The 24,047-nt window shown below is 40.2% G+C and overlaps 1 protein-coding gene across 2 annotated transcripts in view; it reads right to left on the bottom strand.

Annotated features, from left to right (window-relative positions):
* Positions 1 to 24,047, bottom strand: part of ERG (ETS transcription factor ERG) — a 146,710-nt gene that overhangs the window by 103,145 nt on the left and 19,518 nt on the right. For both annotated transcript variants that reach the window (XM_062001021.1, XM_062001042.1), the window contains exon 2: positions 3,407 to 3,494. In XM_062001021.1, the coding sequence (XP_061857005.1) occupies positions 3,407 to 3,445 (39 nt within the window). In that variant the 5' untranslated portion in view covers positions 3,446 to 3,494. The remainder of the gene's footprint in view (positions 1 to 3,406; positions 3,495 to 24,047) is intronic.

Below are 24,047 nucleotides of genomic sequence, written 5' to 3'. Positions count from 1 at the left end.
CCAGTCTAAGCAACTAGAACCTTATGTACCTTCCAAATGACAAGCTACCTGAGGCAAAACAGACTTACAAACAAAGGCTCAGGTTCCTGATGAAAAGTATATTCAGCACATTCACGCAACACATCGTTTACAAAAGCAGCAAAAATTACGCATTTTCTAGAAGTGAGAGGGTGAGAGTTGAGGACAGAGTTGGTTGCAAAGAGTCCTGTCTACAAACTCTATTGTGCAGACATGTGAGAGAAAACTTATTCTGGAAGAGAGAGGCAATACACAAACCTCAGTATAAATGTGAGCAACTTGTAGACAAGCCCTTTCAGCTATCAAAAACTGCCTGAATGACCGTCCAGAAATAATCTCTTCATTCTAATTAGGGATACTGGATAGCAGAAGATAATTTATTTTTGCTTTAAATCAAATAAGCACTTATTTTTAATGGTTTGCCACTAATTTAAACTTCTAAATCCTAACTTCTTCTTTAAGCCTTTAGCAATAGCAAACCTTATAGGGTGCTGGCCCCACAAACCACTGGGCACACATTGAACTTTATCTATGTGAGTAGTCTTACTTGTTTCAGCCTTCTCACAGCCACTAAACATATGTGGAACTGCTTGAAGATCAGGGAAAATGTTTCCCATATTTTTCTGAAATGGAACTAAAGACTCAAACATATACACCCTTTTTCTCGTCTATGTCAATTTTTTTTTTCCCTTATGCTTGGGCAAGACACAAGGTTGTGACTCAGGTGAAACTAGGCATTTGGCAGTAACAGGTCCACAATACCAATTATGGATGCTTCATTCAAGCTGAAAAATGTAAAGCTTAATCTTTAGTAGCTATGGAATGAAGCTGCCCAAACAAAATGAGGACACACTCATTTGGACTTTCAAAACATTCCCAAAATTGGCCAGGATCTGCCTGAGTGCTGGATTCCAACTCTTACCATTTCTCATTCAGGAATGGAGCACAAGAGCTGCGAGATCAGTTACATTCTCTCTTGGTAGCAGCAAAGGCAGGTTTTAAAATAGCACACATGAAAACTCACATAATGCAAATGAAATCATGCTTTCCACACACACACAAAAAGACGTCTCTGAATATTCATATTGCCATTTTCATTTATCCTTTGCATTAATTTTCTGCACACGTTCAGGCAGAAAACTTAGAACTGTCAAATCTTAATAGTTCACACACTTCCTAGAAAGTGATCTTCAAATGATATTGTGTCTGCTTATTCAAGAAAATAAAAGAAACAATACCATGTGACTTACCTGAAGGTGTACAGTTAACCAAGAAAATGATAACAAGGATGACTGTAATGGATCCAATGTGTCTCTTCTATCTCACCATGACAATGAGATAGAAGAAACTGCCACACCAAATAGTCTTCACCATGTCCCATGCGCTGTACTTTCTCATGGCTTATTTTTAAGAATGTAGTTACATCCACTTTTAAAGTCTAAATGAGTAGAGCATCCCTGGCAGCTTTCTAAAGAATGTGTTTAGACCAAGGCAGACCCTAATGGCATAAACATAAATGCGAAGGATTTGATGTCTAGTTGGCTGGCTTTCCTATCCCAAACACAGAATTAAAGTATTTGCCTTCCTTGAACCCACTTTCAACGTAAAAGCAATTTCTGTGTGCTGTTCTGCTGAAAATAGGCTTCTACAGATTGCCTTGAACATATAATTACAGAGATTTTTATGCAGTTCTTTTACTTGCTGTAAAAAGATTCATGCATACCCAGCCTTGCCCTCTCAAACTCTTAATTCCCATGGCTAAAAAAAAACCTGCTTCAGACACCAATTTTGGCAGAAAACACAAAACTGAGTTCTTCTTAATGTTATTTCTGGTGCTGCAGACACTTAAACAGCATGAAGAGGTACTAAATCTCCTTAAAATTTATGAAGTCTTACTGGTTGATATCCAGGTGATGTGACACATTGAGGCAAGACTGCTTACGGTGGTGGGTGTTTTTCTGCTCTTTTTCTAAAAACAAACAAGAACTAGAAGACTACAAAAGTGCTGGGTTTTGGAAAATTTGGAGAGAGGGAAGGGATGAGCTCTTACACTACTGCAAGTTGTTGTAGTACCTAAACACAATTCAAAAACACTGTAGAGAGCTACATAGAGAGCTTCTTTCACTGAGCGTCTTTAAATGGGAAAAGTGAGTTGTTTAAAATAATATTTCATTTTTATTCAGTTAAAAATAATTTGAAAACTTAAGCTCTTCTACAGAGAGTTGCTACCTGATAGATAGGAGTCCACAGAGAAGAATTCCATGAAAGAATTTATAGAAAATGTAACTTCAGGAAAAGACAGACAGGTAGTCAGAAGGAATAAAAGAAAACTTTTCACTTACAGCCTGCTTAGTAAGTCTGATCTATTTCTTTTATACAGCAATTTCGTTACACCAGCAGGTTTTTTTTCAGACAGAAAAATCCATGTGAATCACAGAATTACAGAATGGTATGGTTTGGAAGAGACCTTTAGTACAACCACCCCTGCAAAAGCAGGTCCACTTATATCAGGTCACACAGGAACGCATTCAGGCAGATTTTGAAAACCTCCAGAGAATGATAAGCATGTAGTTCCACCATATGATTAATATATTAGGATTAGCAAGCTTTTCCCACCTAAGACACTGCTATATGACTGTCTTTTTACTTTGCAAAAGAGAATTACTGTTCTTGTCTAGAACCAGTCAGCAAACCATTTCAAAACAAAAACTTTAGATGGTGAAATGATGAGGCAGAAATAGAGTGAGTATCCTCAAAATCAGTCAGGGTTGTGAAGCTCAGATGCTGTTGTTTATGTGCAAATGTCCCAAAATGTGTTGACCTTAGCAACACTTCATAAGCTATGCCTGCTAAGTCTAGAAGGCTCCTAGTCTTCAGTGAAGAAGGATAAGAGGGACACAGCGTTGTTTCTAAGGCAACATCCAGCGTCTACACTCCCGTGACTTACACAAACTATGCACTGAAACTTTTCAGTAGGATATTTCTTTGGCTTCAAATTTTTACATTATGCTAATTTTCCTTCTCCAGTTGAACTCCATGTTTGACACTGGCTTTCACAGGGCAGAATTGAGGATATATGAATTCAGTATTTTTCAAGAAGTTGTATTTCATCAAGCATACCAAATATTCAGGGGTGATCAAGGGCTTTTAATCTCAGAAAAGGTTATCCTCAAAATATTTGCATACTTCACAGCACATCAGTACAGGTGTCAACAACAAAGACTGCAGGACTGACTCAGACAATAACATGTAAATATCAAGGAATAAAAGAGCCAGTGTTTTGCTGTAGCACAGTTTATAAACATGCAAGAAAAGCTGCAGTATATATAGATATTTAATTTTATCACTCTCAAAACATCTGAGGACTCACGATAAACAGGAAACTAACCTTGATGTGAGCTGCTGGATCTGGGACAGTCTGAACCATGTCCTTTAACAGGCAAACGTGTTTACCAGGAGCTCAGATCCCAAGGCAGCTGCATAACCAAAGAGACAAAAGGTGTATGATTATACTTGATAAGTTTACTTTCAATACAAATCCCTTATATTTTTGTAGACAGACAAGCATCTTTTCTTCCCCAGATCTCCTCAAGAACCAGTACTATGAAGCTCTAAGACACTTCTGTTTCCATACAGTCTGTTTAGGATATATTTCAACCAGAAGAAAACAGTAATTCCTGAAATTCTCATGGAAAATTGGTCTTTATCTGTCACGGATGGCTTTCAGAAAACAAGAACTCTGGGATATGCTCTGCCCCAGTCCCATTATTCACTTGAGATACTGGGAATTTCCACAGTCCCTTCTTCTCAATTGAGAAAAATGCGGCAGGACTAGGAAAGATCTGGAGCTGATATAAATAAGTATAATTTCACTGAAGTTGTGCCCATTTACAAGAGCTGCAAATCTGGTCCAGCCGCTCAATTAACAGCACTTCAGAGCATGGATCTTCTGCGATCCCTTATCCATGTCCGGTAATAAAGTACAGAGGGACTGGAGTAGGCAGAGTGCATTTGCCCGCATGTGCAGGGGGTAAGGGACCATTCAAACAATTTGAAATAATAGCAATATATAATGTAAATAATGCAAAATACTCCTCAGTAACAAGAACATCAAATAAGTGCTAATAAATTGGGATCAATACATAAGGAAACAAGAAAACATGTGGAAAAACTTATGAATGCGAATGTCATTTGAAGTAATCTGGTTTTCACTCTATCTTCCCTAAAAGCCTGGAAATTCCTGTTTCTCATGCAAGAGGCTTCCTTTTACCCATGACCTTAAACTTCTTTAATCTTTTAAAGCAGTAAGGCATTGTAAGAAAAAAGAAACCAAACATTTTTCTTCAGCATCATCTTTTTGCATTTCATTATCTGTTCTCACATCTACACTAACTTGCAAATTGAGCTGTAGATAGATTTTACTTATTTACTCAGGAGAAATGTTGACAGATTGACTAATGCCAAGTTGCAGCTTGTCCCAGAAGCAGCCCCCATGATGTGATGTAACCAGCAATAATGGCAATACCTTTAAATGCACTATTTAGTACCACAGTTTGTAATATGGGTGCATTTATAAACTGTACCTTGCACTACCTTTATAAATTGGTACATTTCTCCATTACTTCTTAAAGGAGCTAGCTTTATCCCTCTTAAAATGCACAAGCAATGTACTTAATTTGATGGCCTATTAGAGAAACTCCAAAACAAGCCAAATATCTAGTTTGTATACTTTCCTCAACTAACTGTGGACAATCAAGTGGGATACTGATGTCATGGTTTTAAGTGAACATTTTTCCTTTCACAGAACTTAGGTATCTTCAAAACCAATGGATGCTTGTTTTGGTAAAACAAGCATCCATTGATAATAAACTAAATACAAGCCAGCAATGTGCCCTCGTGACCAAGAAGGCCAATGGCATCCTGGAAGGCATCAAGAAGAGGGTGGCCAGCAGGTCAAGGGAGGTTCTTCTTCCCCTCTACTCTGCCCTGGTGAGGCCTCATCTGGAGTACTGTGTCCAGTTCTGGGCTCCCCAGCTCAAGAGGGACAGGGAAGTGCTGGAGAAAGTCCAGTGCAGGACCACCAAGATGATCAGGGGACTGGAACATCTTTCGTAAGAGGAAAGGCTGCGGGAACTGGGGCTTTTTAGTCTGCAGAAGAGGAGACTGAGGCGAGATCTTATTAACATTTATAAAAATCTAAAGGGTGGGTGTCAGGAGGTTGGGACATCCCTTTTTTCTATAGTAGCTAGCAACAGGACAAGGGGTAATGGGATGAAGCTGGAACACAAAAAGTTCCATTTAAACATAAGAAAAAATCTATTTCACTGTGAGGGTGACGGAGCAGTGGCACAGGCTGCCCAGAGGGGTTGTGGAGTCTATTTCCTTGGAGGTCTTCAAGATGCGCCTGGACATGTTCCTATGTGACCTGATCTAGGTGAGCCTGCTTCTGCAGGGGGGTTGGACTGCATGATCTCTAGAGGTCCCTTCCAACCCCTACCATTCTATGATTCTATGATTCTATGATCTTTGAAACTACACATATGCAAGAATGGACTAGGTTTATTTTTAATACTGTGATCTAGATAGACCTGCTTTGGCAGGGGATTGGACCAGACGATCTCTAAGGGTCCCTTCCAACCTCTACCATTCTGTGATTCTGTGAAAAGCAAACTTTCAACAGTGACATTCAGGTTTAAGTCATATAGAAACACCAACAGTACTGACATATCTTTCAGCTCCCTTCCTCCCTTCCCTAGTAAATCCACACCCACCACATTATTCATTGGATTTATGGGATTCATATTTTAAGCTTTCGAAATATCATCCACAGAATCTGGAAACTACTATATTTTATATAAACTTAACAGAAAAATATTTTGAACCCAGTGTTAGATCATGTTTTCACAGTTTGCATACTTTCATCACTGTGTTGCCATAATGATACCTCACCCTCAGCATGGAAGCCTACCCAGGAAAGAGGAGACTTGTGCCACATCAGTGTTTATTTCTGCCTAACATCTTTGCTCAGTGTGCAAGTATGCACTGTGTCTCTCCTCCCTACTCACATATTTTACTTCATTAACACAGGTTTCAGAAGAGAGGTGGATTTAGATGTAATTTGGGAGGCAACTTCCAACAACATTTAGACAAAGAGAAAAGGGTCCAATGCTCCTTACAGAACTAGATATCTCCGCCCCTTTTTATCCCACAGAAATGCTCCCCTGTCCTGCAGCTTAACCTTTGCCCAGGATCAACTGCATCCCACCTTGTATTGTGGTGGAGACGGAGCATGCAGAACTACCAGCTCACGCAGCCTGCTACAGCTCAACGAGTCGCTGGACTGGAAACACCTGACGGCAGTGGAGGGATCTCTGCCTTTCCAGAGTTCTCACCATCTGGGTGGGATTTTGTACTTAGGCAGCACGTGTGGAGGTCAGAGGTGTGGACTCCATTCCAGAAAGGTCCTGTGTCACTCTGGGATGGGAAATGGGACTTTTCTTTCAGAGACCAGACTTGCTTAAAGCTATTGGGGTTTGAGAGCAGTTGTTTGAACTATGCCAGGCCCATTCATATCACAAGTTTTCACCATGAGAATGGCTTCTTTATAGACGAGAAGATGCCGGTGAACATTTGCAAACTAGTTGCCAACTCTAGACCACATGGTATGAGAATCAAAGACAAGCAAATGTTAGCCAATATGAGTTGGAAAGATGCATATGCAACTGTTCTGGCCATTTGACTTTTCCTCCATATTGCTGTGTAGTGGTGACCCTAAAAGGGAGAATTCTGCTTTAAATTCAGCTTTTGGGAGTATATTCTTCCTCACCTGGATATTCATTTACAGCTACTCTAAAGTGGGTCCTAGTTTGCAAAAGGCAGGACTTTTGCCTTTTTACTTCTGCAAATCGTTGTTTTAAAAGCCGTCACAGCTTTCGTTGCTTTTTTCCAAGCAGAAATAAAATTTTAATTATTTCAGCTCCACCTTTACTGGCTGGAATTGGAAGCTTCCAGACATCTGTTATTAACTTACTGAACCAGATGGTATTTATTGCCAGAACCTCCTCCTCCACCCCCACCCCAAATTTCACGCTGGTCATGTTTGTGCTTGACAGTCTGTCACAGAATCTGCACGTGGCTGTAGGTTTTGCCCTGCATCCCCTGACTAGCATGACTCTAACATAAGAGCCAAAGTGACACTAAAGTCTGGTTTATGGAGACATTTCTTTTCGGGAAACTGAAACAAGGAAATTGTTAACACAAACTGAAAGTTTAAGCACTTGCTTTCTGATTTAAGGTTTAACCTTGGAAAGATATATTCATAGCCACAGAGCAGATCTTCTTATATTCCCCAGTGACCTGAGTCAAGACTAACTTCTGTTTCTCCTGCTTTAGTGGTACAGGTCCCCATAGCATCCCACCTCACAGGGCATCAGAGAGTAGAGAGACAGCATCAGTCCTTCTGGCAGCACCCAAGAACCCTGCAGCTTCTGCTGACGTGTGGCCAGACACAAGTTCATCATACAATTCAAATGGAGGAAGGTCCGGCCACATAAAGGGAAGCTTTCTCACCACATGAAACAAACAGACATTCACCTGGTCAGTGTAATCCAGGGCAGTGTGTACATCTGGTCACCAAACCAGAGGTATGGAGCTGCTGTGGGGCCATGGTGCAGCATGGACAGGGAAGCAATGGTTTCTCAGTGAAGATGGAATGCATGTGCGCTCCCACCCCACAACCAACACACACCCACTAAATGAAAAGAAGCTGTATTTTAGTTATATATAGCAGACAGAGCATATACTAAGCATGCCTCAAGGGCCCTGGGAGAGAAGGTACCAGCTGACAGGCAGAAGATTGCTCAGACAGTAGACCAGGCTCACATGTCCTGCCCACATCCCAGAGACAAGAGGATAACTGGCATGAGGCTGTGGGCAGCATTAAATAGTCACAACAGGATTTGACTTTTGGTACTGGTTTCCACTCCACTGATACATCCAAAGCATCATACGTGACAACAGCAATGGTGAAAAGTAGTAATATTGCTCACTGAGACAGGAGACACAAATTCCTCTCTGATGTGCAGGAGATAGTAAAATATCACGATAAACCCATGTTATTGTATGAAACAAGTCAGAGCTGGGCATGCCTGTGCTATGCCACACAGGAGGAGATGGATAAGTTATGGAGTCTGCTGTCTTTCTGTGCATGTGTGCTTGCAACCCATGTTTTTGGAGTTACGTAAATACATCAAAGGGTCATAGAATTATGTCTAGTTCACCAGATGTGATAACATCATTGTTCCTTTTTATAGCTGTATCAAAAGGATTAGACTTTTTAACATACACAAATACTGCCAAATTACTGAGAGCCTGAACATCTCTATATGAGGAGTGGCACACACCCCTCCCTTGTATGTTTTCACACTCCTGTAACCTCTCAGACAGGAACATAGGTTCATTTTTCATAATTTGGCATACTACTCTTACCTAAAAAAACCCCAGCAGGTTCCTCCCAATGTGTTCTACACTCCGCACTTAAAGCACTGTGAGGGAACATGACCAGGCAGTCAGTAAAACTGAGGGAGAAAGGCTCCGAGCCAAACTCCTGGCAAAGTGATGCCCACGCGGAGCAGAGCTTGGCTGTAGCAAATAAAGAAACGTGGTCTGTGCTGCTGTTCTGCCAGGGATGAATGTGGCTCAAAGCAATTATCTGCAAAGTGAATAATATTCAATATATAGACAGGGTGCATATCCAATACCAGATAACGAAGGGCTGCTTAATCAATGGAAAATGTGATTGCAGAATTGCTGGGCTATATTTGTGACGCAGTGAAAGCAAGGACAGTACTAAACTGTTACTTAAGCACAGGCTGGATGGGAGAGAGCAGCAGCAAAGCTGTGCCTGAAGGACAGTGGCTTTCTGCAAAGAGCCTTGTATCACTGCACTTTACTGATTTCTGAGTCACTGACATGTGAATGTCAGACAGCATGAAAAGCTATGAACGGGACACAGCACTGGATATTGGCACACACACAAAGAGCACAGATCTACACTCCAGTAGGATGAATAACACAGAGTGGCATTGCTTTGAATTGCTACCAGCATAACTTTAGGATGTTAAGCATTACTCACAGGAAGGAGGTGAATCCCTGAACAGTTATTCAGACTATCCCAAGTAAATGCCGGCAAGACTTTTAGATCCCCTCACATTGTCATGCAACTGTAATTGTCACATATTTTAAAAGAACTGATGTTTCTCAGCTGTTGGAGAACTTTTGAGACATACATTTCTGGATTGTTTTTTGAGGAAATCTCTTTTTATTCACCTTGGTCCTAAAAGCACTGCTGAGATAGTGTGTAAAAGTGAGGAAGACTGGGATATTCAAAAGGCAGAGGTACTATAAACCTGTATAAACCTATAGAAGTACTATAAACCAGTTTTTACCTGGTGTGTAAAAAGTGCACAAGCTCTTGCTGCTGTAGGTTAGAGCTGCACTTCTTTGGTAGATGAATGCCCTATGTGTGTTTTTCAGCCATTCTGTGATTTGTGGGTACTCAAAATCACTCCTGTTATGGTGAGAACCCTTTTATAGCAAATTTAAGCCAAATTTAGGCTTGCTGCACTTTATAAGTAGTCTACAGATCTGAGAAGCCACAAGGACCACTAGATGCAAACTAGCATGCTAGTGCTGTTGCTGCTGCTTTATTCATATGATAGAGCTTTCTTATATAAAGCTATTACATTAAGTTATTAAGTTCTTTAAACATCTTTTAACAGGACTAAGAATAGAAAAGGTGAAATCCTTATCCACTGAAATAAACTTTTGCCACTACCTGAGGCAGGCCAGAAATTCACCCACTCTGCTTTAGTTGATATGTGGAAAACTCAGGAGTGCAAGACTGTTACAAGCATGAATTTGGAAACTGCTGAACAAACATACAAAACAATAAGCTTCTTGCCCAGCATGGTACTATAAACTTATGTTTCTCTTTCTCTACTATTTTCAGATTTAGAAGACAGTACTACTCACTGCCAGGTGAGCAGCCTTGGTCAGCTCCTCACACCTGTAGACGTGTATTTCTAGGGGTAAATGGCTCAAAGAGCAAAACCCAATTGTATCTAATTAAGAAAGGTCCAGACACAAAGTCACAGGAATGTTTCTAATTCAGCATTTGAAAACTAGGCCTCTGATGAGCAGATTGTGATATACAACTCTCCTAGTTCAGGGACAATATTGACTGTAAGCTATTACATAGCAGAGTTGCATGACACAGGCTTAAAGCTCTTCCATTTAAATTATGGTTGGGTATAACCATTTCAGTTTGTTGGATTTTTTTGCTTCTTTTGTTGCAACATCTCTGCATTTTAACAGATTAAACAGCTTCCCAAGGAAAGATCCTGCTACGCTCAAAAAATGTTACTGTCAAGGCAGTTCACCTGGAGTCAGTATTTGCCGTTAGGGTAAGACTTCATGACTGTACATGGATACTATGAACAAGACAAAAGTAAAGGACAAGACATCACGAAAGAGACAACAGTAAAGGACAAGAAAAACAAAATAGGAAAAGATGTGTCAATCGAAGTTTACAACTTTCCATTCTCAAGGAAAAGTTTTTGTACTCATCCTGCCCTTGCAGGACTGAACTCAACAGATATGCTGTGCATCATCTGATGTGTTTAGCTGCAGGAGTGAAGCAATGCCTAGTGGCATTGATTCTTACAGTAGTAAATTAGGATCAATAGAGCTGGGCCAGGAGAGTTTCCTAACCTGTTAATCCAGTACACTTCTGTATTTATGAGCACACTGAATAAGCAGTAAGTTCTTTTTAAGTAATTTAAATAGAAGAATAACTCACAGATAGTTTTCTAATTATACCTCTTTGATAGTTTGTTTTGTTGTTTTTTTTTTTACAATATGGCATTATTTGTTTAAAAATTCAGTGAGAAAAATAAAAGCTAAGCAGGATTGGTTGGCTGATGGGTTTCAATTCTGGTAGCTAAAAACAGAAAGATTTTTTGCTTTCAAGAAACACCTAAAGAGGTTAATAAAAACCCAAGTGCCAAAACGTTTTGTTTTGTTGTTTTTTTCATTTTTTTATTCTGGAAAGGAAGAAAGTCTCCCCATCCGGTCTTTCTCCTAAAAAAGCCTCACATGAAACCACTCACATGAGGTTTTATGACCACTCATGCAGATGAGTTCTCTCCCCCACACAACATTAACACTACTTCTGTCAGTGAGATCTGAGTGCTGGTCTCGCTGGCAGCAAATCACCTTTTTGATGAGACTCCCTTCCAGCAGCGAGCCGTGGTGCCCCCAGAGCCATGAGGGTAATGTGTGGCAAAAGGGAACATGTGCTGCCTTGAGGGTGGTGGGTAGGTATGACTTGCCCCAGTCAGCAGCAGACGTGGGTTTGGTGTGGTTCAAACTGACCATGAAACCACAACTTGAATATTACCGTAAGCAAGTCAGTAACTGAAGAGTACACCACGTGTCACCACCTGTTTGTGAAGGCACAGATGGCCAGGGTTTACAGTTAGTTCTGTACTAATAGCAATACTCCAGGTCCTTAACATCTGTGAGGGCAGGTGGATACATCTATCTGAAGACATGTCTATGCTGTCTGTGTCTGTATCTGTATCTCCTGCAGTTCATCGTAAATGAGGTTGGAAGATGGATTTTCTTCTGGGATACAGAGCTGATCTGCATACATTTTTCTTGGAAGGGTCAATCCTCCTACAGGGAAAAGACAGCAAATGTTTCCCCATCTCCTTCCATTTGAATGTGGAGACAGTGGAGAAGACACATTTCTATGCTACCACCCAAAAGTATCTGTGCGGCTACTGCTTATCTCACGTTCCAGCCCATGATCTCAGGGGAGGATACAGCCCTAAATTAGCTCATTTACAGTAGGAACTTAAGACTACAGCCAAAAATATTTTATTTTATTAGTACTCCCTATATAGTATGCCTCTGACCAATAACTTGTTTTATTTATTTTTTTGGCAAATTACCATGTTCTTACTCAAAGCCATAATGAGGATTATATATCAATGTGGAATGCAGAGCAGCTATTCCTGAAACTCCCAACTGCATATAAAAGAGTTTGGAATTCCCCAAACACTATCTCTTCAGTCCAGGCCACTTACAAATGTGGTTAACATGAATGAAGTAATATCTTCAGAAAGGAAGGAGACCTTTGAGTCACGTCTGACACATTTAACTCCACCAACCACTTTCCATAGCCCAGTATTTGGACTGTCTACCTTAATACCATGCAGGGGTGTTTGATAATGATTACTCCCTGATGCTTATCCTGTTACAGGATACTTATACACATGCATGCGATACCAGGAGAAGAATTAACGAATGAATTCAAGACTTTGTGCTCTCCAAAGGTAAAACCACAGAGGTCACCAGAAAAGTTCCAAGATCAAGTCAAATTCCTGCATGGTACACTTTGCTGCCCTTCTGTTTCATGCTAGAACAGACCTGTCAGAGTTCTCTGTTTAACTAGTCAAGCTCAGCTCAACTCCATGCTTAGCCGAAGGTGTCCACCAGCCAGCTCTGCAAGACCAACACATGCAGTCATGAAGTAACCACCAGATAATTTCCATCTGCAGATTATAGTTATGGACCTTCATGATCTACAGAAATGCAACTTTCCAAACAAGGCATTGTACAAAATCAGGATGACATCAGGAGAGATACGTAGTGACACACTGTACTTTCTAATTTACATTCATTCCACTGTTAAAGCCCAAGACCATTTCAAACATTTTAAGTGATACTCCACTTAAAGTGACATCTGTGGAAAGATAGACTCACTGTTATAAAAAAAAATTAACAACAAATTATTTTAATCCTAAAGTCACAAGCTAAGGGAAGTTAATATCTATTTTTGAAAGATAAAACCAAATGGAAGTGCTTTAGAAGTTGAAACAAGATCGAATTCAATAATAACAAATTACAAATCAATTTCCCACGGTGTGTGTCATCAGGTCCTTCAACTCTTCTTTGGCTACTGTCTCTTGGACTTTAAGGTCATTTGGTTGAAGAGGATCTGTAGATCAGCAAATGCTGACATTCTGCACTCAGTTCTGGTACCTGAATTTTCCAGGCCAGACATAGCTATGTGAACCTGAAGGGCAGATGATATACAGGAAGATTAGACTAGATGCTCTAGCTGCCCCTCTCGCTGTCAGATACCTATGGCTCTATTTTTAATTTTGTTCACAAAAAATCTGTTTCTAATAAGCCCACGGAAAGTGCCAAGCAAGAATCAGCATGAGTTTTGCACCATGCAGAGCATTCAGGTGACGCTTTCACATTTTCAATCACTTGCATCTAGTACAAGCTGGTGGCATATACATAATAAGTAGAAAACAGTAGTGGTTTTGTAAAAGTCCTAAGTAAGGGTGTGAACATCTCACAGGCTTTTTGAGGATAATTACTTGACAAAATTTGCATAATCAGAAATTACATACACTACACACTTTCTGTAATTACTGAGTATATTAGAGCAGTACATTATTTACTGCAGATTACCAAACAGTTCTGCTAAACCTAGAAAAGTCCTGAACTGTTACTGTTAAAAACAATACCTAAAATCTGAACAATCTTAAATGAGATTTATGGGAGAACTAAAGTGTAGTGTCACTTATCTTAGGAATATATGAGCAAGAAATAAAAAATTTTCTCTGTTTTCAATAAATTTCCTCGGTTGTCACATTCAAGAAACATATATGCTGTTCAGGAACAGAATGTACTGGCACCAAATCTGTTGCATGCAAAGCACTCACTTTGAGGATGCAACAAATGTTTCAGTAATCTGCACTGGAAAGTTGTCCTCCTTCTTCTCCCCCTAGGTTTCTGGGGCACACTTATTGTTCTAATGAAGAAAACCATTGTTTTCATAAGCAGAGTCATTTGACTGTTCTTTTTCCTGTGTGTATGGACTCACTCCTGTTGCTCCATGGTGCTGCGAAGAGGAAAGACAGCTATGTGTCCTGGGGTACTCACCCATGAGAACAGCTCCACTCAACGTCTTTTTTGAAGCTATCTCAGGGCATCCATGGGAAGAAACAACTGTAGCTCCCCAGTCTGCACCTATACAACCCAGTGAAGACTAACCAACTCTGTTCTTCTACTGTGGCACCTCACTGCAAGGCTCCCTGTAACAAATTCACCCAGTGAATTCACTTCATGGGTGAGAACAAGTAGAGGTACCTTCCCTAAGAGAGTCCCCTGGGAGATGCCAGGTCTGGAGGGAGAGCAAAGATCATATCAAGTCCTAAACCAGGCTCAACAAGAACATTTCTGAAGCAAATTAAATCAAGAGAAATCTGTGTGAATGTGAACTACATCCCACAGCAACTCACTGAAGTATACTGACAATCCCTGTCACAAAGAAAATGCCCACAAAGATATGGGCACATCCAAGCAACTAGGTTTGTGGACCTAAGGTGTTCCATGGAGTGTGAAAAATGGTCCCTTATGTGGAAACTTTCCAGAAGGATGCTTGACCTAGCTGTGGACACTCACTGAAGGTGAAACAACACTTGACTGAATGAGTAGCTGAGGTGTCTGAAGCATATTTCTCCAGCATAGCTTCGTTTTCAAAGACATCTGTGGTGCCTCCTTCCCTTCTACAGCCATTTTACAGGCATTCCCTGCTTCAATAAAAGAAGGGGAGGTGAGCTCATGGGATGTCAACAGTAGAAGGAATGAGTAAGTTGTCTGCAAGAGGAAAAGCAAAGTGCGACAAAGAGGGTGATGAAGCAGCACAGATGGCCCTTCAGAATCCTCTGCAGGATTTCTGTTGTCTTGAAACTTCATCCTAAGGATGACATTAACCTAACCAACGTGACTGGAAAAACCATTTTTTTCCTTAAATTATTCTTAAGACAAAGTGCAAAGACATGTGCTTCAGTACACCTTCAGTACATTAGTAAACCAATCCATCTTCCAGTGGAATTGATCATTTGATTACAGAACAAAACTAAGCAGAGTGTTTGAATTTCTTCAGAGCAATTTTTCTTATTTTACTAAATGCTGTTTTACTCCTTTTGTATGTCCTTGGCATAAATTCGGGTTATTTTTCCTATTGGTTTAATTTTTCTTTTTACTTGTGGCACACTCAGATGTTGGAAAATAAAAGAAAAAAAATAATCAAACAGCTGTATAAACATGAGGCATTTACAAAACAAAGTGACTTCCATTAAGAGTTGACTTTCACTGCAAAAATTGCGTTTCAAGTACATATCAGAAAGACCAGCACTTCCAGTGCAACTTGAATCTTGCTTTAACAATAAAAAAATGTTAATGCATTATAAAAATAAAAATATAGCATATCCTCCACAATAAAGTACCTTGGAAGGATATAAGTCATCTTCAATAACGCTTTGATTTGCCACCTTCACAGTTTTGTTTTCATTTTTGTTTCATACGCATCTGAAGAATGTCTATAAACAGCTAATACTGACTGACCGTACAATTTTAGGCTCATTTACTCAGCATCTGGATTTTGCGGTAGTTCGCTAGATGAAACATGGGATCTGCCACCAGTGAAACTGTAAAGTCTAAAGTTAAGTGTTTAGAAAAATAGTATTTTGTGGACCTAAATGTATTTCCTAATAGTGAGTGTAAAGCTGTAACATAAAATTTACAAGACGTCATTGAACCTGTGCTGAGCAAAGACGCAAGTTTGACTTGGAAACGTGAAGAAACAAATTTCACATGGAAAAGACACTCGTTAAGGCCAACTGAACGTTCCTAATATGATTATTTCTCTATATTGCAAGGAAAATGTTCGTATTGCTCCTCATACACTATTTAAAAACAAAGGGAAGAGGAATACATTTACCTCACCAAGTCTGACTTCACAGCAGGCAAAAATAATGCAGCAAAAGCAACGCAGGGGGTTTTGCATGTGATTAAGTTAAAAACAAATACTAACTATTACGATTCATTTTACTTACAGTTGGAGAAGAAAAGCAATTGCAGAGTTAAGCAACGGTTTCGCTCACCCTGTGCGCTTTTCCAGAACCTTGGAAGGCCTCAGCATGGCAAAGAGACAGATGCAACCATCTCTGCACTTTGGAAGTAGTTCCCCCAAAGCAAATGGGACTAGTTTTAATGTATAAAGACATGAATAGGTCTTTGCAAAGATAAAACTGCAGTTATCTTCTTGTTTAGCTTTAATTAAAAATCAGAACTTAATAGAACAAATGCAGCTTACAGTCCAGACTTTCTGTGGATGTAATAGGAAGTCTGGGAATAGGATACAGGAGGGCTCTCTTAAGCAGTGGGGCCCTTTATATTTAGTTATTCTCTAATTAGTTGGTTTTATTGACATACGGCATACAGATGGGCTTATACATGGCTATAGAAATACGGCCAAAGTTTATTATCTTACTACATTTATGGCCGTGCCTTCCACCATGATGGTTCACAAAAGCACACAACTAGCACAGGACCCAACCCATTAAAGTCAACAGCAAAACTATCACAGATTTCAGCCACGCAGGATCAGACTCCAACCACTATATGGGCATACACATGTGTTTCACCCACTTCTGAAGGGGTTTGTGCCTGGAAGGAAGCAGAAACTCTTCTAGCAGACAATGCTGCTGCAGAAAACAGCTAATTCCTAGAACTGGCAGAACTAGATGGCAATTTTAGAGACAGGAATAACTCAGATTGTTTCCTTAGCAAGGCATGACAAAATAATGCCTTGCCCCTCTGAGACTGCTATATTCTGGATAGTATTTGAGGGTTAGTGCCTTTGCATGGGAATTTTGTCACAGGAATTTAACACACGTTGACTGCACCCCAGGCTGGCTGTTTATCCTTTCTTTTGATTCAGCCAAACATAGGATATCTTCTCACTACAGACCTAACATGCAATAGTTTCATTCTCAAGAGAAGCTTCTTCCAGTATTTTAATAATCAATCTTTTTCCTTTGTTCTCTCCCTCCAAACAACAGATCCCATCTCAAATTCTCCTGCTAAAAATTAAGAGACTCGTAACACTTTCAAGATTTTACAGTGGTTCAAAATCCAGCTGTAGAGTCCAAGCTTAGAATAAATTTTTATATCCCTCTACATATTTGTTTGGATTTCAGCATCCTTAAGCAAGATCCATCGGTATGTTTTAATAAACCAAATAATTCTCCTTCTTTTTCACTCCTGCCCTCACCACCATTCCCCAGCTTCCCCTGCACCTGAGAATTGCTCACATTTTTTGCAGTGTTTATGTCTAAAATATTCTTAATTTCCAGGTCTCACTTCCATTCCTGTGCTCAGTGAGAGCTGGAAAATGTTTCATCCAAAAATTATTCAACTTTCCCCAACATCTTTTCTTGAAAAACTGCACTGACTCTTCTGTGCATTCTGACCAGTTCCCATAATAATCAACAGTACTGATGGTAACGTAAGCACGTAACTTTCATGTCAGCTGCAGAGATGGTGTACACAGAGGCAGTGTGTCCAGGGGGACCCCAAACACAGTGTTGCTCTGAGGTCTTCATACTCATCATGGAGATCTAGCAAAAAGGAACCAACCTAGATGGCAGAGGATTCCCAAATCAATTGTGGTGTTGAACTGTGACCCTTTAAACTGCTTTCTGCTTGACATGAACTTATAACACAGCCAAGTTTTACCCCTACTTTTATCTTCTTCATTTTTCCCTTAAGAAATCCCTTTTACTCTTTCATGATGGAAACTCCCCACATGATAAATACACAAGATGCCAAACAGCATCAAGTTAATCTTCATCTGCTAGAGCACACAAGGAAACCCCACCTCACGCTAGGAGAAGATGCTGGACGCATTTAGCACCGCTTCCTGACTTCAGTATGTGCTCCCTGCAGCACCTCTGTGTTGACATGGTAGAACACACATGAGCTCTGGGGCAGGAGAACCACAGAGCAACTGCAGTCAGATGGCACCTGTGTAGTCATTTGGCCCAACCTCTGGCCAAAGCTGGAGCAGTTGCAGAAGAATGCTCAGGACTTTGCCCAGTCAAGCTTTGAATATGTCTGAGGCCAGAAATACACCACTGCTCTGGCCGTCAGTTCCAGTAAGTGGCCATCCTTACAGCAATTGGACTTTTGGTGCATGCCTATAAGAACAGCATAGCTCTGTCTTCTCTACACTTTCCCATTACATAGCCAAAGACCGCTTTTTGGTTGTGTTTGGGGTTTTTTGGTCTGTTCTGCAGACTTTGGACCTTTTTCGTTCATACTTTTGACCTCTTGCTGAGTGCTACACTGGCTTGCTACAATAGCCATGTACTAACACAATTCAGTTTAGCTAAAAAAGAGAGATTAAATATCCATCTCTCTGGGAGTGTCTGTAGCTGTGTGTAGTGTGACAAGAGCATATGAACCCTTAAAATAAGAAGTTAGAATATGTTTTATTTCCGAGAGGCAAATAGGCATTGTAGGTATGTCATACTGACATTCACCAGTAAAGTAAAAAGAATGTGCATATGGCTGTGGTGGCCTCATCGGTTCTTCCAAGCACTGGCTTGCCATGTCATAACTAAGGTATGATCATGGCTTTAATAAGCATTGAAAGCCCTGGAGCAGCTCTAAAAGTTCATGTTGTGTTCTCTAAAATTACTAACCATTAGAAAAAGTCATATATCTTAATATTAAAGACCTTTTTTAGACATGTTAGATTTAGCACGTAGATTAAGATTTTTGTTTTCTGTAACATCAGGCTTGCATTTCCTTAAACAAATGTACTCCTGAAAGAAAAGGAAAAAGCAAGCTGCAAGTTCAAAGAATTTAAATGAGTGATGTAAAATATCTCCTTTAAATGGAGATCAAATTTCTTCCGTGTTTTTATGTGCCAGGTGTGCATAACCATCAGCTACCAGATCTATAACAGCAATGACTCTGCTTTTTCAGTAGAATTAAGAAAATAAATCACTATCCTTTCCACTCCAGGCTTTGACTCATCTTCGCTTAACCTGCTAATGAAAAAAATGGTTAGGATGAGGAAAAAAAACAAAACAAAACAAAACAAAACAGCATTGTCACTTCCACTGCCTTTGATGCTTGCAGTTGCAGTATCCCATAATTTTAAACATAGCAACTTGGAAGTTTAGAGTGTTTGCAGGACTGGATGTATATTATTCATGTGCTTCATCTTCAATCAGCTCATACCTTGCCAAGGAATCCCTTGAGTAGCTAACTGACTCAGTCTCAAACATGAACTACAAAGATCAAAGGCCCAGATCCTTCTCAGCTCTCACTCATATACAGTTGGGCTTTAGATTTGACCCAAACTAATAGGGAAATGATCTGTGGAAGAGTCAGTACTCTGAGATCAGTCAATACATCAAAATGAGGAAAGTAAAGAAAGGAATCAAATTCCATTGCTGTAGAAGGATGGGCATAGCAGCAAAAGTTAATGGGTATGATGCTGTTCCATTATGGTATATAGGAGCTGTATGTATTTCTAAAGGCTCAGTGGTACACATGAATTTGTTACAATGAACTAGTTTTTGAGTGTCAAATTACTTCAAAATGACTCGGGTTTTCCCCCAGATAATGTCACAACACCACAGATCCCATAACATTAACTCCACCTTGCCTCAAGTAAGTGGCCCCAATATCTTTCTTCTCCTCTTGATGCAGAAAGGCAGAGCTGACGTTTTCAGAGGCATACGAAGTGCAATGATTTGAAAATCTTCATCCTGCTTCTGAGGTCTGTAGGGCAGCTGGGGACCCACATACTGCCAACTCAACGAGACCATTTTCACCATCAATTGAAAAATAACATGATCCAAATATCTTCCCTCTTCTACTGGCTACAGCCCACAGTCCAGATAGAGTTTAATGAAGATAAAAACACCTTTCATAGGGGTTCTGCTTAGCTGGGAGTAAGCAGAGCATGGTAGTCAGGGGGTAAGGAAAAATTAGGCCTACTTTGTATTTGTGAAACAATTAGTCATTAATTAGGCCAGTTTCACATTTGGAAAAGGGGAATAGCTTTAATTAGAGTGGAATTATATCCCTCTGACAGACTTCAGAGGAACTCTAATGGCAGGATGCAAACTATAAAGTCTGCCAGGCTTTTACAACACTTAATAGCTTATGGAGCATATTGTAAGTATACAGTCCCTTCAGTATGTCTAACAACCATCTGCAGCAAAAACCTACATCTCTGGCAGGATCAGAGTTACTAAATGGGAGGGGGAAAAAAAAATCTGAAAACAGTAACTAAATCCTCAGTTTCGATCAAGTACCTTTGTAACTGCATTTGAGCAGCTTCTCTCCCTAATCTAGAAACTCCTTTTTTTCCCCATAGAATTCTTGCCACAGAATATAAAGAAAACATGAAGTGACATTTAAGAAGATAAATATTTAATGTCTAGCTACAAACTATACTTCTTCCTCTCAGTCATACTTTTGTTTAGAAGAAGCGTCTGCACTTGAATTTGCATCTGAATAAGTAAAATTAATTTAATTGATGCCTTCTGTTACTCACACTGGAGTTGAAAATGGGTACTGGTCTCAACACAGAAGTTTCTTGGGAGCTGCAATTGCTCTGTAACTTAGCTTAAAACCCCTTACACGGCGATAAACAGAAAATTTTCCACTGCAAGCTGTGGGACCACTCCTATAGAATTCAAACAGAATCAACTTTGAGGCAGGACAACCCAATGAAAGATATTTACCAAAAACATACAAGCATACTCCTCTGGAATCAAAATCAAACAAGATAAAGGCACATGAAGACTGTGTTAAAACCCTGCAGAACAGAGAACAGGACAATGGGGCATTGGTGATGGAAATACTGCTGATATTTTTATTTCTTGGTGGGAACTACTCCAAGTAAGACACTTCTTTTTTGAATTTAGGGATGATGATGTGATGGAATTTTTTTCGGTTAAAAAAAAAAAAAAATTGCAGCTTTTCAGCTACCCCTAACTATTAGAAGATTTGAGACAAGTTTCCCAAACACTTTTGCTTCCAACAGGTTTTGTGGGCACTAAGAAAAGCTCCAAGTCCTCTCCCTGACCCAGCAACCCAGCTGCGCTCACTCAGCTGATGGAGGAGGCAGGTCCAGCTCCACCCTGGGCCTCCATCACAGCTCACCCATCCTGAAATCAATCTCCAAGGGACATGCAATGGCATAGCTGAAGACATAATGGACTTTTTAACTGCTCCTTTTGGCAATATTATGTTTTAAATCAATAATTAGACATTCGCCACAGCAGGGACTAGCATGGACGCAACTTACTTTCTGCATGTTTCAACCATAAGGCTACAGCCTTTTTTACCCTATGACTAAACATTTTCATGGAATCATAGAACCACAGAATTGTAGAGGTTGGAAGGGACCCCTAGAGATCATCCAGTCCAGCCCCCTGCTAAAGCAGGTTCACCTCAATCAGGTCACACAGGAACATGTCCAGGTAGGTTTTGAAAACCTTCAGAGAAGGAGACTGCACACCCTCCCTGGGCAGCCTGTGCCAGGACTCCCTCACCCTCACAGCAAACAAGCTGCTTCTTGTAAGTCGAACTTTTTTGTGTTCCAGCTTAAGTCCATTACCCCTTGTCCTGTCACTTGAGACAACAGAAAAAAGTGTTGCCCCATCCTCTTGACACACACTTTTTAAATACTTGTCTTAATGAGATTCCCCCCTCCTTAGTATTCTCCAGGCTAAATAGTCTCAGGTCCCGCAGACTTTCTTCATAAGAAAGATGTTACTCAAATAAGAGTATAAGAAGATTTTACTCAAAAATGGACCCACTCCTACAGAGGGGGAAGAGGCAGACTGAACTGACAGCACCTTTTAGTATTATAAGACAGATATCCCAAACAGAAGAAAGCCTATTTTACATTCACAGTCTATTTAAAACACAGTAAGGATTTGAACTGAGGTTTGGGTGTTTAGAGCAACCTGACAAATTGTATTGGGTCTGACTGAGATAGAGCTAATATTCCATAGCAGCCCTCATAGTGCTGTGCTATGTATTGGTAGCTAGCAACATACACACCAGTCTTTTGGCTACTGCTTGCACAGCATTAAGGCTGTCTCTCCAACATTTCCCCTTCACCTTCACCAGGAGGCTGGGGGTAGGTAAGATCCTGAGAGGGGACAGCCGACCTAAACTGATATGCCATACTCTATGACACCAGCTCAGCAATAAAAGGTCTGGGAGAAGAGAAGGCTGGGGGAGGAGGGGGCAGAGTGGCATTCATGATTTATGTTTGTCTTCCGGAGCAACATCTACATGTACTGATGTCCTGCTTCCCAAGAAGTTGCAAGACATCACCTGCTGACGGGTAGTAAAAAATAACGTCTTTTGTTTCTTTTTGCTTTTGCTCAGGCAACTTTTGCTGTTGCTTTATTAAACTGCCTTTATCCTGACCCACAAGATTTTTTTTCACCTTATTTTCTCCCTTCCCTGTCCTGCTGAGAAGGGGAGTGACAGAGCATCTTGGTGAGCACCTGGTGTCTGGCCAAGGTCAACCCACCTCAGAAATGCATTTCCACGCACCAGTAAGGGAATCAAATTTGGGAACTTTTAAGGATGAAACAGGAGGAGCTCAGGGGCAACACTTCCAAAGGTCAGATTCACAACAGTGCCAAAGAAGTGAATAGAAGAAAAATTATCCTAAATGTTTTAAAACACATTTGTGGATTCCCTTGCGTCTGTGAAACAAATGAAAGGGATTTAAAAATAATAAATTGGGCTTAGGAACAAGAACTCACTGAGAATTTCCTGCTTCTATAAATGCTCCCTCTTCTCATCTCAGCTGTGGAAAAATGTGACACTTGTGGTAACTGAATCTCAAATCATTGAGGACTAGAGACTTAAACCAACACTTTGGGTACCAGTTATAAGCTTGCTGGAAACTAACACAGGTGATGCCCCCTTCCCCCTAAAGAGCCAGCATGCTCTTCCTTCATGCACTCATACAAATTAACAGGTAAACAGTGAACCCACGGTGCACAGTTGTTACTTTGAATAATCACTGGGAAAAAAAAGCTCATTCTGGGATTAATTTCATAAGCAGATTCCCTGCTCAACTAGCATGCCCTCAGGATACAGGTTGCTTCTAACACACTCATCAGGTGAAAACCAAATAAAAGAGAATAACTTGCGTAAGGCAATGTAGAGGCAAGTGAGGAGACACTTTGTTTCTTAAAACGTGTTGCTTTCCACGGGAAAGAAGAGGACAATGGCAAATGAAAAGAGGAATAACACATTGGCCAGCTGTCATTTCAAAAGATAAAGGAGGATAACCAATAAGCTATTTTGTGTCAGTCTACTCTTTACCATACCCTTTGTAATAAAATAACAGCAACACACACTGTCTCATATGCCCAGGTTGCCCAAGGGTTATTTTAGCCGTTATGACCTTTCAAATCCTTTCTTAATTTGGAAAAGAGCTTTTAATTTTCAGCAGGCCTGTAGAAAGGGAGCATGGCAGAGGGTATGACAGAAGTCACCACAGAGTTCAACACAGTAGAACAACTACCTGCACATGGGAGGAGATTCCCTGCCTCATTAAAACCAGGTGGATAGTCAGCTGTGACCAGGCAGATCTTTTAAAAGAAAAGACAAAGTTGCCTCCTGTTTGCCTACAGACAAGCATATATTCAGGTTGTTATATCATTTTAGCCCAAAACATGTTTTTTTCCAGAATTTTTAATATTGTCATTTCATTTTGCGCCTTTAGGTGAAATATTCCTTGTCTTTATCATCATCACCTGCATGTTGTGATGCAACACCTTCATTTGGTTGTGGAAAATAAAACTGCAGTGTATCATTTTGTTAAAAACACTCACATTACTGTCAGTCAGTTATTCAGAATGTTCTTAAATATCTTTTTATTATTATTATTATTATTATTACAGCTGAAAGAAATGGGATAGAGGTATTTTCCAATCACCTTCAGTTGCAAGAAATCACTGTCTGCCTGTCACTCCAGTAGTGGTGAGATAGAAAGGAAAGACAAAGATAACATTAGTATAAATATGTTCCTAGCACATTGTTTC

The sequence above is a fragment of the Colius striatus genome, chromosome 1 (genome assembly GCF_028858725.1).
Source record: "Colius striatus isolate bColStr4 chromosome 1, bColStr4.1.hap1, whole genome shotgun sequence".
Taxonomy (NCBI): Eukaryota; Metazoa; Chordata; class Aves; order Coliiformes; family Coliidae; genus Colius; species Colius striatus.
This window is presented reverse-complemented; position numbering and strand designations above follow the sequence as displayed.